This window comes from Mixophyes fleayi, chromosome 3 (genome assembly GCF_038048845.1).
Source record: "Mixophyes fleayi isolate aMixFle1 chromosome 3, aMixFle1.hap1, whole genome shotgun sequence".
NCBI classification, from domain to species: domain Eukaryota; kingdom Metazoa; phylum Chordata; class Amphibia; order Anura; family Limnodynastidae; genus Mixophyes; species Mixophyes fleayi.
Window position 1 is genome coordinate 112,717,860 of NC_134404.1, and position 15,505 is coordinate 112,733,364.

The 15,505-nt window shown below is 38.2% G+C and overlaps 1 protein-coding gene across 2 annotated transcripts in view; it reads left to right on the forward strand.

The window, feature by feature from the left end:
• Nucleotides 1-15,088, forward strand: part of MFN1 (mitofusin 1) — a 32,095-nt gene extending 17,007 nt beyond the window's left edge. For both annotated transcript variants that reach the window (XM_075202165.1, XM_075202164.1), the window contains exons 7-18: nt 513-620; nt 1,656-1,809; nt 2,559-2,626; nt 4,837-4,958; nt 5,673-5,799; nt 6,548-6,652; nt 8,338-8,440; nt 10,302-10,528; nt 10,617-10,769; nt 11,111-11,307; nt 11,840-11,974; nt 13,652-15,088. In XM_075202165.1, coding sequence (XP_075058266.1) covers nt 513-620; nt 1,656-1,809; nt 2,559-2,626; nt 4,837-4,958; nt 5,673-5,799; nt 6,548-6,652; nt 8,338-8,440; nt 10,302-10,528; nt 10,617-10,769; nt 11,111-11,307; nt 11,840-11,974; nt 13,652-13,721 — 1,569 coding nt within the window. In that variant the 3' untranslated portion in view covers nt 13,722-15,088. The remainder of the gene's footprint in view (nt 1-512; nt 621-1,655; nt 1,810-2,558; nt 2,627-4,836; nt 4,959-5,672; nt 5,800-6,547; nt 6,653-8,337; nt 8,441-10,301; nt 10,529-10,616; nt 10,770-11,110; nt 11,308-11,839; nt 11,975-13,651) is intronic.
• Nucleotides 15,089-15,505: the final 417 nt, after the last annotated feature.

A 15,505-nucleotide genomic window follows, 5' to 3' on the forward strand; every position in this document is an offset into this window, starting at 1 on the left:
AATACACTATTTTTTTTTTCTGTCTGTTAATGATATTTCTTATTTACATTTTCTCCCCTGAAGATAAACATTTCAAAAACGTTTATTTGAGAAATGAGACCAAAGCAATCAACCTATTGCCTGATACCTACTACATTGTTCAGAAAATTGGTTTATTTGACATAATAATGCAGAGATCACTTTGTCTAAAGACACTACTGGTTTTCTTGAGGTCTATGTTCTAAGGTGTACAATTAAGCTTTATTCCCAGAAAACACTGATGGTATAAAAGAGTTTTGCATGTTGTGGATTTACAATTAGTGTGGTTCTTAACTGGTAGACTGTAACTCAAAAAGTGGGTTCCCATGATCATTCTTTGGAAAACTTCTACAGAGTGCATAGAAAAATTTATTTATATCTACTATAGCAAAAGGATGGCATTCTCGTTATTTGGAGAAATAATGTGAGGATTTGATTGATATTTTGACTTGCTGTAAATTAGCTGCAACAAATATTCTCTTCTGTTATTTTAGGAAAAACATTTCTTTCATAAGGTCAACGAGAGACTTTCTAAACCAAATATTTTTATTTTAAATAATCGTTGGGACGCATCTGCATCAGAGCCAGAGTACATGGATGATGTAAGTTGATGACTGTCATTTAATCGTAGTAGTCCAGAATTGTATTTTAGATTTTACCTAATTGGTATTTCACATTTTTAATGCATTCATTTAATTCAGTCAGTTGCCACCTATGCAGAGATTTTCTCAGGATTCTGCTTTAAATATAACTCGTTTACACAAGTTCCTACTGATGCCTTTCTGATCTGTGTTCAACATTACATTGCTGTGTTCTTCATGTATACTTTAAAAGTAACCTTTTCTCTGGATATACAATAAATGCTAAATAAATGTATTGCTTAAACTGTATAGTATTTATATTGTACTAGCTGAAGTACCCGGTGTTGCCCGGGTTTAAATCTGCCCGGGTTTAAATCTTCAAGTTAAGTTATCAATGAGTTGGATGTAACTGTCAACAAATAATTAGCAGCTAAGATGTCATCCAAATCCATCCAGTGAAAGTCTCAGAACAGGCTCCCCGGGTCAATATTCTGCCCAATGTACAGCAACGGGAGGTCCGACTGAGACTCTACCCCCCTAAAACCTGGCCAGCATCCAACTGGACCACCTCACATTGGTTTGATCGCAATCAGTGCAGGGGTGTTTGAATGCATAAACTAACAGACAAACGCATGGACCAATGAATTCTATATATAAGATCCAAGCAGAGTCAGCCGGCGTTGCACGGGTCTGATTTTGTAATGTGTAGCAGTTTTTATATATCGGCAAATTATTTTGGTAAATAGACCAAAAATGATATTTAGAAATAAGATTTGTTGCATTGTCTCATTGTCGTTATGATGTTTTGTGGCGAGGTTTGTGTCCAGCAGTCAGACATTAGTTTATAACCAAAAAATTATGTTTTCAATATTTTTTGCTTTGTTGCATTGTTGCTATATGGTCTAATAGGTCACTTTATCAAAACTAAATGACTGTCAGATTAGGCAGCTTTATCTTGAGAGCTGTGTAAGATATTCGCCAACAAATCAACAATCGAACTCCTATAAATGGAAACTAGAGTACCCGATGAGTCATGTTCTGGTTCCATTTGTACAGGTACGTAAACAACACACTGAGCGGTGTCAGTCTTTCCTGGTGGATGAGCTGAGAGTGGTAGATCATTCGGAAGCACAAAACCGCATATTTTTTGTCTCTGCCAAAGAAGTCCTGAGTGCCAGGATGCACAAGGCACAGGGGATGCCGGAGGCTGGTAAGTGGAGCTCCGCTTTCAGTTTCCTCATTACAACCTAGACGGACCATCTTAAATATTTGTTATTGTTATATGTAGTTGTCCTCCAAACTCTTTATTTCTTCCAAAAAATAATGCACTGTACTTAACATTTTTAAACTGTAAACTATCCCTGCAAAGCCTGTTTGACATTTGCATAAAAACCTCATAGCCGGACTTGTTTGACATCTCGCTCACACCTTCCACTTCCCCTTTTGCCACCAAAATCTCATTCACTGGCCATAAATGTTTGAATGCAATCAGGTGCTGTGCTTGGCAGATGTTTAAACCTCTCTGGCACCAAGCTGACATCCTGGTTATCCAATGAGGTGGCTGTATGATTTCAATCCTTACTCCCATAAGGGTTGAGAAATGTGAATCTGGTTGCCCAATGAGGCAATCACTGGGAGACCCCTTGCTGAAGTGTTCAAAGTGATCTATGGCAAAGACATGGTATGGTTCGCATTAAAACGCATGTAGACTAGAATGAACAGTACTCCCCTTCTACTCCTCCCCTGCACTGAAAACTCGGCACATAAAATGCAGTCTTGCGGTAGATTCTTCTGTATTCGGACAGGCTGCATATTTACTGCTAGTTTCTTACATTCAGATGTTCTCTCTGGATACGTGAACATAGCTTGAACTTTATATTATATATTTTCATGTTTGATATACAGCCGTTATCACTACTGCACACCTGTCAGCATTGTATTATTATTATTATTGTCTAGGTGGTGCTCTTGCTGAAGGATTTCAGACCAGGTTTTTGGAATTTCAGAAATTTGAAAAACTTTTTGAGGTACAATGTTTGTCTTTATTTTGATTTGTTTTACAGGCTTCCAATACACTCTATACTCTGTTACATGTGACATTGTCCCCTCCATCCACGTTAATACCTTAGGATAGATAATAATGTTATTCTGCCTAAGTCTCAGAGCTTCCTGCATAAGTTGTGACTATCCCGGTAGTTTTTAATTAAAACCTGGAATAGGATGTCCTCCATGTTTTAGTCCTCACACTATTCGGGGAGATTGCTATGTAACATGGTCAGGTTTGCCTGGTTAGGGATTCAAGTAGAAATAACACACGTATTTATATCCTAGTAACTTGCCGATTACTTGTAGAGTATCTTGGTCCACACACTTGGTAATGCAGTATGCAGAGTGACTGTCCAGCATAGTGAAGGTATAACAGATGTGCTGTTACCTATAGAATCCAGTTAGTAAAATGCTTTGTTAGGCTGCTACCATTAATATGTAAAAAGTCTAGTTACTATGGATTATAGCAGCCTAATTCCTGCATGTAGCTTTGTAAATTCTGTGCTCCGAACTAACCTGTGTTGTTTTTTTCTCCTCTTGTATCATTTCCTGCTGTGCAATTACTAACCTCGCTCCTGTTTTCAGTCCTTTCTTACATGTCCATTCCTTTATAATCCAGCTCTAGCAGTGTGTGGTAACCTGTCAACCTCTTGTTTCATTGCTGACCTCTAGATTCACTTCTTTGGGGAACAGTAACCCCTTACTTTTACGTTTACTTTTTCTGCTCATAATTTTTAATTTCAGCCTAACAAATGGTTAATACTGCATATCCACACTTTTCTTCATTGCTTTCATTTTAAATCAAGCTGTACACTAATCTAGCTAATGGGGAGACACAATGGGCCTCATGAGACCAAACTTTGTTCTCCTCTAAGCCTTAGCTAGCCATTGAATGCAGTCATATTGGTAACAAACGATGATAAGATCAAATCTGTATATCCAAATCATCAGAAAATTGTTTCATTAGGTTTGAAAATTTGGGTCATCAGACATTCGTGAATTATTGCACTTGTCTAGAATTAAGTCAATTAAGTTCGATTTAAGTCAAGAGTATAGTTTAAAAATAATCTTGTTAAAAACAATTTGTTTTAAATTGCCAAATGCAAAAATGTGCATGTGCCAATTGTCTGTTCCAAACCAGTGATCGGACTGGTGCCATTTTGTTTGGTAAAATGAGTCACCAATCAGATACCAGATCACAATGTATGTTTAGAAACCAACAAGTTCATGTGTGTTTACTTTTTATTATGTCGGCTAATGTGTAAGTAAAATAACACATAATATAAGAGTACTGGAGGTGTCATAAAGCATATACTAATCAGTCATCAATAATTCTAATCCTGTTAAATTAAGATGTTCTAGTTTCAATAACTGAGCTGTTCTAGACAGGCTGAGTAGACATTGCACTCTCCTAATTCCTCTTCACCTCTAAAATGCCTTGGTCTGTGCTAGTGGCTTTCTCTGTCCTATAAGCCTCCCTTGTCTGCCAGTGTCTTCTACATTTTTCCTTATTTGAAGGGGCACAAACGTCAAATATGTTCTGTGCTTATTTGTCCCCTAGCACAGGAGAATGTTTATGCTAGACAGTATTGTGTGATCCCTCAAGGCGAACAAAGGGGTCTTATCTGGTACCTGTTTTGCTGCACGGTCATGTTTTCCAGACCTGGCCACGCTCTGAATGACATCATTCCCACTGCTAGTGATGTCACCGATCCCTGTTAGGTCATTGGCCCCAAGTTTTTAGGTTGTGAGAGAATTACCACATCTCCATTAGAGCTTTAGGATGAGCTAAAATGACTGGGAAAGACATATAAATAAATAAGTGTGCTAAATGTGTGAACCATCATAGAAACCAGGTCAATTCTCCCTTAACAAGACATTCTTTGATATTTACAGTAGACAAATACAGTTTCCTTTAATAGCGGTGGATGTTAGAGTATTCTCTTTTGCTTCATTGTATTTCACTTACACAGCTGATACACATGACTGTGCAGAAAGAGGGGACAGGCTTGCTGCTGTATTATCGTACTTCATGTTTCCGTTTCATCATGTCATGTTGTCTTTAATTTGAGTTCTATGTGAGCAGCAGCAAGTCCTTTCCTTGGGCACTGGTTAGTGCCATCTGCCTCTTGTTATTCCTGACTGGCTTTGGATGGGATCACAGTTATGTGTTGTGACTTGGGCCCCACAGGAATGTATCTCGCAGTCAGCAGTGAAAACAAAGTTTGAACAACACACTATCAGAGCTAAACAAATAACAGATATTGTGAAAGCTATAATGGATTCTATAAACGTGGAGGCCGCTGATAAGAGGTAGGAAAATATGATTTTCGTTATTATGGTTTGTACTGATTGTTATTTTTTTCCAATTCATGTTTTAAAAATTGCTGTGCTACACATAATATAGTATGGTTATCTATGAATACTAATAAGTCCAATTGTTAAGGACATGTGCCAATTATTACATTTCCAGCTGTTTCATTGTCTTTGATTTATATAGTCCCAACATGTTGCAGCTCTCTGCAGTCCTTAGTGGTGGTGATCTAAACAAAACTCAACTATGAGACCTCACAACAACTGGCTTTTTAATTGACTTTTTAACAGTTGTAAAAATAAGTTTGATCGTTTTAGAGCACACTGTAACCTGCCTGACACTTGGTGAACGCAATAATGGAACAAACAGTGTTCAGAATGTCCCCACCATAAGGCCCCCAACATGCCAGTGGGTATGGTAACACTAGAAACATGTCAGATCCATTTGCATGTTTTAACAATGTATGAAAAACACAATTAATAAACCAAAAGAGAGCACAAACAATGGAAAGGTTGGCAAATCAACTTAAGAAATTGATAAAAAAAAAAAAGTGTGCATCTCCATTTAAACTAGCGTATACCATTTTTAAAGTATGGTATAATCTACATTAGTTTCTTGGTCTTTGGTTATTTGGTCCTTGGTTATTGATCTAGATAGATTATTAGTACATCTGCACAGCTCTATTGATATATACTGTGTGCGGCCATTTGCAGGGTGAGTGCAATAGAGCACAGAGAATACCAGGTGGACAGGCTGGAGTTTGTGCAGAGTCAGATGAAGATCCTTGCTGAGGATGTGAAGAAACGCATAATGCACATCACTGAGGTGGTAAACACACAGGTGAGAGAGCTTCATAACATCTAAAAGGTTGTGAGAAGGTTTTTTTTTATTAGTGGTCCATTAATGTGTGAAATGGCAGTTGCTGAACTGTAATCTTATCCATATTCGGGTTTACATCTGTTTGGCAGGGGACAGTTTACAAATCTCCATCCCTCAGATTAGTACATGAATAGAAGTCAAGTCCCTGGGACCTCTGCAGTTTGCACAATGTTGCTACCCTCTGAGCTCGCTTGTACAGGGGCTGCAGCAAGTGCAGTAACAGGGCCAGCTTATTTTCAAACTTCTAGCAGCATTGTCAAGCTCCCCCATGATCTTTTCCATTCTTAACCAATTGGGTACAGCTTTTCATGCATAATACCCACTAACAACTGTTCAAATCTTATGTCGTAGCTCCACTCCTGCAAAACTGCATTTATTCCAGTGATTGTAGGAGTCCATGGGAAGGGTCCATACTGGACATTTAATCTAATTATCTGTCTAATTATTGTTATTACCAAGTTTAAGGGCAGCAAGGTCTGCATTTGAGATCTATAGATAAAAGAGAAATGGAATGCACTTGCAAGTTTTTACACTTCTGTGTTGTAATTTATGTGTTTTATTGAATATGAAATATTCATACATAGGGTGGTGCAGATTAATACACTGCTGGGTGTACTTGATATAAATGTTCCAACTAATGGAATTACACGGTTAAAAAATGTGGAGAATCCGTGGTGTAAGAGACTGATCCACTGTGTTATGTTCCCAGGTTTCCAGTGCCATGATGGATGAGATCTGCCAACTTTCTATCTTGGTGGACAAGTTTGATGGAGATTTTCACCCGTCGCAGCAGTTTCTGAAACATTATAAAAATGTAAGATGTGGTAGAGTAATCAAATATATGCCTCCTTTGCAAGTATGTTAGGCACAACTTAAATGTGCTTGAGTGTTACATTGGTTGTGACTGGGACAGCCCAGCATCAGTAGTTTGTGGAGAAAGGAATGTGGAAGAAAAGTGCCCACCCACTGAGCGTACAGGGTCTAAATCAATGCTCTGTTGGCACAGTGTGGCCTAGATCAATTACACGGCGGGTGGGAAGGTGTTGCGTTCATACATGCTCTGAGTCATTTAACATAGACCCATCAAACCTGTGGTAAGGAACTATGTCAGCACCCAAGTCTTAAGCCCCTCCCCCCTGAGCTGTGCTCTGTTCTGCCGTTGAATAGTAAAGGAGTTGGTGATCCCTATGTGTATTACAAGGACCAATCATATGGCTCTCTTGAGAACGGAGGGTTTATGCTCCATGGAACATAGACCTAGTTTGCAGTACTTTTTCCCATCAAACAGTCTCCCAATACCACCCCAAGTGAGCATTGAATTGGCACCTTTGAGCCTAATACAAAACAATGATGCCTTGTTAATGTCCTGTTTGAGCTACATCCATTATGTTTCATCCAACTCCAGTTGAACAAGACACCACTCTGGTGGAGCGACAGTGAGCTCAACACCCGTGTGCATGCACCCTTACTTACATTGTATGAGCAGATATAATGCTACAGATTAATCAGAGGCAGAATATAATCTGCCTTACAAACATTTTCCAGCAGTTGTTTAAGCTAGTCCTTACCACTGTATGTACAGTATACAGGCTTTAGGCTGAGTGGACATTTACGAAAACACTCGCCAAAATATGACTCGAAAAATGCAAAAGTTCACTTGGATACGTAAAGTAGTTAAACCTTATTATTCTTGGGTGAATATATATGATAAATCCTTGATGTGGTCTGGTCTTGAAGATACAAAATACCACTTTGTGGGCCAGGGCAGGGGAAGGCAGTACAGTGTAGTCTTAAGTCACAGCCGAACACTTCCACCTTTAACTTATGACCTGGTGGAAGTACTCTGACTTCATGAGTACTCCCTCCAGTTTTTCTGAGCTACTAATAGTTTCTGTGATTATTCACTGATAACACCACTGCTTTCTCTCTTCCACTGAATACTGGTGCTGAAGTTCAGTGCAGGGCAGGAAACTAAATGCTATCCACCTTTTCTGTTATTCAATAACAGGACTCTGTTTTCTGTCCTGCATTAAACTAATTAGCTGCCACATTTCAGCTTAGGTGAGGAAAGAGAGCTGTTATTCACCAATGTCCAGAGACTCGTCAAGAGTGTATGTTGGAGGTGAGTACCTCCTAGCTGCCCTGATATTGGCAGTGCATTGTACACTAGCCTACAGACAATGGGCTCTGCACAGGGTTACTTTTCAGTCTAGTGTGTGGGGACAGAGATGGGTATATATAGTAATAGTGGGAGTGATAAATGGAACTTTCTTGCTAATTTTGCCTTGGGTGCCAAAACTTGTACCACCGCTATCCCCAGACCGTAGATGGCACAATAGGGTCTTTGTTTTCTGTGGATAATAAGAATATTTAAAATTGAATCTAAACGTCAGAACCTATATTTTATTGCAGAAAATGAATAGATATGTAGATGAATGTGCTCGTATCTAGAGTGCTACTTCTCCATCTCTGTTTCGAAAGCTTTTCTTGTAACTTTAGGAACTGAACGCGCACATAGAGAAAGGAATGGGGAGGAAGTTGGCTGACCGCTGTTCCACTGCAGTCAACACATCTATACAGAAAGCACAGGAGGACATTATAGGTAACTGTATTGTCTGCACTTATGTCAGCATCAATTTGAAAATGGTTAAGTATAGAAAACTTTGCGCAATTTGCTTTGCAATACTATAGACTCTCTTTTGTAACCTGAAGAAACTTAAGTGTGTGTGTGTCATGCAGACCTTCCTGTTTGTGGCTGCAGAATGCATCTTAGAAATTCCTCAGCACTAATCGGTTGTCCTGTGCATTGACCAGATCCATTGATTAATTGGCGACATATTTTAAACGCATACAGCAGAACAGTGTGTGATTCAGTGCAGTGTTAGCACAGCCATTACTTGATGGACAGGATTTCTAGATCCAAGTCATGGAATTAAGGACATTTTAACAATGACAGATACTTTTTACCTATTCATGTAGGTAAATTAATTTTAAATTATTTACGACGTTATACATTTTTCTCTTTTTGACTCCGTGATTGACATATGACTTTCCCCATATTTAACCAACAGTTGCTTGGAAAACTTGCAAATAATTATGTAAAAGTTTACAGACTTTGGCAAAACCTTTCATTTGAACCTTACTTTTACTTCGTAATTCATGTGGACCTGTGCTAGTCTGTCGCAGTGTTGAAGGAGTGCTAGGTACTGATCTGCTCTACTGTGAAGATACCTTAAACACTGTGTTTGTGTGAATTTGTGTAAACTGTTGCTGTAATCTTCTCCATTGTTGTAGTTGGCAATTCTTACTAAGTACTAGTCGTAGAGCGGGGGCACCTGGGCATTTGTAGTGGTTATCATCTGGCTACATTCTATTTAATTAGTGTGTTCATCTAATCTCCCTAATGGAAGACCCAGGGAAAAAGACTAAGGGTAAATTGGTTGCTATAGGCAATAACTCTACTTTTTCAAACCTGTAGTTTAGTAAATATACTCCTAAATGTTTTTAGCAGTAGGGATATTGCGTAAAAGATATAATCATCTATTTATATAATGCTATTAATTCCGCAGCGCTGTACAGAGAACCCACTCACATCAGTCCCTACACACACACACCGAGAGAGACCAAGGTCAATTTAATAGCAGCCAATTAACTTACTTGTATGTTTTTGGAGTGTGGGAGGAAACCCACGCAAACATGAGGAGAACATACCAACTCTACACTAAAGGATATAAAACAGTATTTTATATAGGAGCAGCTTACATGTTTACCTTAGTGTTCATTACAAAAAAGGGCTATGAAATAATGTGTACCATGCGATGTTCTTACCTATTCTATTAGATTGTCTGTCTCATAACATTCAAAGGGGCATATTCAATTAGGTTTGCGGTCCGCGGTAATGAGCGTTACCGTGGAACCTGCGCATTATTGCTGGTAATACGGTATCGCAATAACGTGGATTTTCGTTCGCAACCCTATGGGGTGCGAACGAAAATCCACTTTATTGCGGTACCGTGGATTAACTTCGCGGCCCGTTACGGCGTGATCCCGTGAACCGGAAACCTAATTGAATATGCCACAAACCATTTAATGGTCACACAGCCCTGATTACCTCTAACTTTTTTCCCACACAATGGAAACACTCCATTCTATAATCTTGTTAATCCGGAGGTGCCATCCCTAAACCATGTAATTTGTTCCCTGCATTAGCTGTGTGGCTGGTCCGATCATTAGTCTTGGGCGCGACGCATTTAACCTATTTTATAGGATATGTAGCTGATCCATTGCTTACACTATGCATTTCTGCCTTTTTGTATTACTATTTTCCTATTGGATTGTAAACTCCTATGGTGTGCGGCCTTCAAATTATATTCCAGTATTGAAAATAATGTATGTTTATTTATCAGTGCACAGCACTAAGGATTACGAGCACTTTATAATCAACGTGTTGTCCATATTTACAGAAAACTTACTGCCTTTGCTGCCCTCTGCTGCACAAAATGAATATGGCACATGTCTGCCATGCAAGAAATTTGATCTCAGCTACAATTTAAACTGTGAAAAATTATGCTCTGATTTCCAAGAAGAGATTGAGTTTCGCTTTTCATTTGGCTTGACATCACTTGTTAATCGGTACTTAGGAGACAAAAATGCTCGTCTCTTGCTAGGATTTGCAGAACCAACTTTTCAGGTATTTATTGCTCTACAATTTATATGCTGCCATTACTGAAAGGGACAAATATGTTTTTACTATGCAACTGCCTTTGAATTTTCTCAAGATTCCACGGCCTGTATCTACCCCTTCCACATCCAATAATTCTGTGCAGTCCCCCGATTCTTTATCACAAGAGCAGCTGATGGTTACAGTAATGTCTGGATTAGCATCATTGACATCAAGAGGTTCGATGGGTGTCTTGATAGTCGGAGGAGTGGTAAGTGACAAATACCTTGTATATTGGGGGGGGGGGGGGGTAAGACTTAACATAGAACGAAAAATAATAGGAAAACAATTTTTAGATGTGATAATAATGGTAAATTATTGGGCACCAGCTACTTTAGTGCATTTATAATACTTAACATGATGATGGGCAGAATTTGTATCCCAGGAGTCCATCTTACCTCTGTGGGTGATGTTGCTTGATTGGTCCTGGGTCAGAGATCAAGCTTAGCAAAAAAAAAATGGGTTAAGTTGCTAAAACCAAAGGATCTGGCTGTACCATAAAATGAATGTTATACTGTGTAATATTGTAATGAAATGATCTCTTATCTGCAGATTTGGAGAGCTGTGGGCTGGAAGCTGATTGCCGGTTCGCTACTAGCATATGGTAGTCTATATATGTACGAGAGGCTAACATGGACATCAAGGGCAAAGGAAAGGGCTTTCAAACAACAGTTTGTGAACTATGCTGCTCAAAAACTACAAATGATAGTTAGCATTACCAGTGCAAACTGCAGTCACCAAGTACAGAAGTAAGTTAACAGATGTCAGCAGATTTACAATGTGCATATTCTAGTATGAAGCCAACATAGATATCCATATAGCAGCTCCTATTCTTTACTGAGATCCCTAGTGTTTCCATGAATTCCTTTATTCTGTTATTTCCTGATTATGAAGAGGTTATTGTTTATACTCCTCTTAATGGAGAGCTATTTGTTGGATCCTATTTGTCAGACAGAATTCCAGTGTCTGCCTCCACATGACATCTAAGGTTTACATATAAAGATGTATTCTCAATTACCCTATTCGCCCCCGTCCAGTCCCCCTGTTTGTTTTGCTATCACTTATAAGTTGATGCATTTTTAACTACATGTTGAATTTTTCAAAACATTGCAGAAATAATATTTGAGCTTAGAAAAAGTGTCTTCAAGAGATATAGATATATAGATATATATAGATATAGATATATATATATATATTGTATATTTAGATCTTTAAATCAGTATGGTTGTAAATGCACTGTAAGCTGAATTTTCTAACATATAAAGCTTTGTCTTTTCTTAGGGAGCTGGACAACATCTTTAACCGACTGTGTCAACAAGTTGGTATCACTCAGAGAGATTTAATGGAATCCATCAGCACCCTGTCTGAAAAAATAAAACAGCTTGACAAGGTTCAAGGCCAAGCCAAACTTTCCAGGTAGTAACCTTGTGTATTATTTTTCACAATTTCAGAAAAAAAGTTATCCAAACAGGTGGGGGGTGAGTGGCAGTGTGGGTGCCTGTGCCCTCTGCACTAGTGAATGATCATCATCGTCATCAACATTTATTTATATAGCGCCAGCAAATTCCGTAGCGCTTTACAATTGGGAACAAACATTAATAAGACAATACTGGGTAATACATACAGACAGAGAGGTAAGAGAACCCTGCTCGATATCTTACAATCTATAGGACAATGGGTGTTAGAAACACAAGGGCATGTGCTACATCATATTGCACAATGGACCAGCCAGACTGCAAAGGTAAAAGTACTGAGTGGGCTGTGTGTGTTGCAATGTTGGTCAGAAGGTTGTTGTCTTGCGTTAGCAGTGTAGAGGATGGCAATAGGGGTAATCTAGGGAAATTAAGATGATTGTTGAGGAATATCATAACTTTGTCTGAAGAGGTTGGTTTTCAGTGAACGTTTGAAGGTTTGAAGACTAGAGGAAAGTCTTACTGTGCGAGGGAGGGAATTCCACAAAGTAGGTGCAGCCTGGAAAAAATCCTGTAACCGAGAATGGGAGGATGTGATGAGAGTGGAGGAGAGACGTAGGCAAGACCCTCAATGTGTTGGGGTAGATCAACCCTAACAATAGCTACAGAGTAACAAATGGAAGAACAAGTGATGCCACTATTTGTATATAAGTCTGTGTATGAGTGAACTGAATGTTATACATCAAATAAGTGGTGCGTTTACACTTGGGTAAATATGTCCACCAGTTTCTCTTTCACTGTTCAAGTATATGATAGGAGTGAGGCGCTTCTCTAACAAAGCAAGTAGACGCTGACTGGCAGCTCGACAAACTCTCTTTGCAGAAGGTGGATTGGTTGATTCCTGCACAACAACTCCAATGACTGCAGGATCAGATTTGTGACCTGTATCATAACACATTATAACACTGTCCTAAATATGTGGGACGAGCTTCAGCTGTTTGTAATGAAGTGGTCAGTAATACTTGTACCAGAGCTGCAGGGAATTGTCGAACAATGTATTTTACCTTCATGGTTTTATATATGAAATGTTCAGTTTTGGGCTTTAGTGTAAGACCCCCGGTGCAAATGTACAGGAAGGGCATTTTTAGCTGGGTTTTTTCCTTTTGGTGGTTTGTTTTTTTTATGTTTTTGTTTTTTTAAACTGGTCGTATTTTTAAAACTAAATTTTTGAAACCCATAATCCCTTTAGATTTATCAATATAAAACAGGTAGAAAAAAAACAGATAGAAAATGCATTATCTGAAAAATGCACCAACATATTATTTTGGCCTGTTTTAAATACACCTGTATTTGAGTTCTACCATCAAGCATCATCTTTGCACAAGTAATTTTAATTTACAAGTTCTGCTCCATTACTAATGGTCCCATGTGATGAAAAGTTTAGTGAGTACAATGTCCATTCGGTGTTATGGCTGACACCTGTTTCTGGCTGCACATTCATACTGTTAAATACTTGTCTTTTCAGGGTTTGAACCTTTTTAAAAAAGTTTTTATTTTTCTCTCGCTTTGAAACAACAACTTTCAATGTTTGCAGGGATAGATATGTACAAATCATTGTTGTTAAGGGTTTTCTAATGATCATGTCATACAGCAGTTCTAATACCATTCGTTTCCTCTGTAGAAACAGAGCAGTCCACCTTGAAAATGAGCTGGATCATTTTACAAAGATGTTCCTTAACCAGAACAAGTGAAGAGGTGGAATAAGAAAATGTTTCTGATGACGCAGTTGGAGGACATTAGGAATAATTACTGATTCACTGCTTTCTACCATTCAGCAGTTGGAAATGTTCATATGAACTGTAATGTGATGCAAAAGAGTAACTGACAAAATCCTTTCTGAGCAGGTTCTGAATTCCTGATTTACAACAGAAGCTGTATTTAAGATGGTCCCATGTGCTGCAGGGTCGGAGTGTGTCCATTCTATTGTATCGCAGATTATCTAGCAACAAGTCCGGTTACATTGTATTCTATGCTACTAGAATTTCACAATTTGTATTATTTTGTAAAACAAAGAAAACCTCAAATGTGTTTTCCAATACCTATAAATTTAAATTGTGATTTAAAAGAACATCAATATATAATTTAAATATTTATTTTAATATAAATATATATAGTAAGATATCTACAAATGTATAAGTGCAGGTGCAGATTAATGTGGGAGAGACATTTCTACCAAAGCAGAGATAAAGGATGTCTCCAAATAACAGGGAAAGCTCTCAACACCCAGGGTCACTCAGGTATACAAACTACAGGGGCTATGGCCTGGATCAAATGTGAGTGAGTTATCACTTCCCATTTACTGTAAAATGTGCAGGTTCCTACAAGGTGACTACCAGTATTAACAGGAAATTAAAGGGGAACTCCAACTTTAGTAACCAAGCAGCTTTGTTTATGTTCCTTTTCCTGTAAAAGAACAACGGAACATCTCAGGTATTTGCAGTGGAAGCAATTGCATATACACATTTGTCTAGGGGACAATTTTCTGTTAATGTGTATTTCCCCTTTAAGTGCAGCGGAGATTTAAAAAGAAAAGGTTCTTTATGGTTAACATTGCGATGAGAGAGATGTAACTGTTAGTATATAACATTTTGCATTTTCTATCTTGAGTGTTGGGATGAAGTGTTTATTTCCTGTGCTTTCAGTAGATACAGTATCACTAGACAAACATTGTGTTATAAATGAATCCCCTAATCACATTTACTGTATATAAAAAAAAAAGTTTCCTGCACTTTCAAGAACCTGCTCTGTTGCATAAAATAACCTCCGTTCCTATTCACCAACAGTAGAGGCTGAACATATTGTCAAACTGCATAGTCAAGTGGCATCACTAGGATTTGATATAAAGAGGGGTGAGTCTTCCTCCTAGGTTACGAACACTCATTAGAACCTGGGTGTAATAGGAGGAAAGACCCAAGCTTATTACAAGTTTACAGTTTTCTTTACCACACATCAGAAACGGTAATTTATGAAATGGCACTGATTTTTCTATACATTTTACCTACCAATGTATATATATCGGTTTGACACAAAACAATAAATCGAAGTTTTGTATTTCTCACTGAGTATGTAATGTTTTGAAGCATAATCTGGGAACACTTTTATAAAGATTATGAATGCATGTACAAAAGAAAAAAGGAAAGAATGAAAGTATAGGGTTTAATTAAACAAAACAGACTCCTTTTTAAGATGAACATCTGTAAGCCCTGTTTAATACCACAAATCTATCTGCCTTTGAGGAACTTCGTCCATCCATCTGTAAATGCAGAGCTAACTCCTCTGCGCACAAATCATTGCATAATGAGGCAGAGATGGACAGTCTGTATACAGAGGTTTATAGAAAAATGCACATTGTATAAATTACACCCAAAAACATGCGTATATGCTGTGCTACTGATTTGATATGTGTCTCTTAACAACAAGATGAATGTTCATTTCTGCATAGGAAACCAATGATGAGTATAGTTATGTGAGCTGG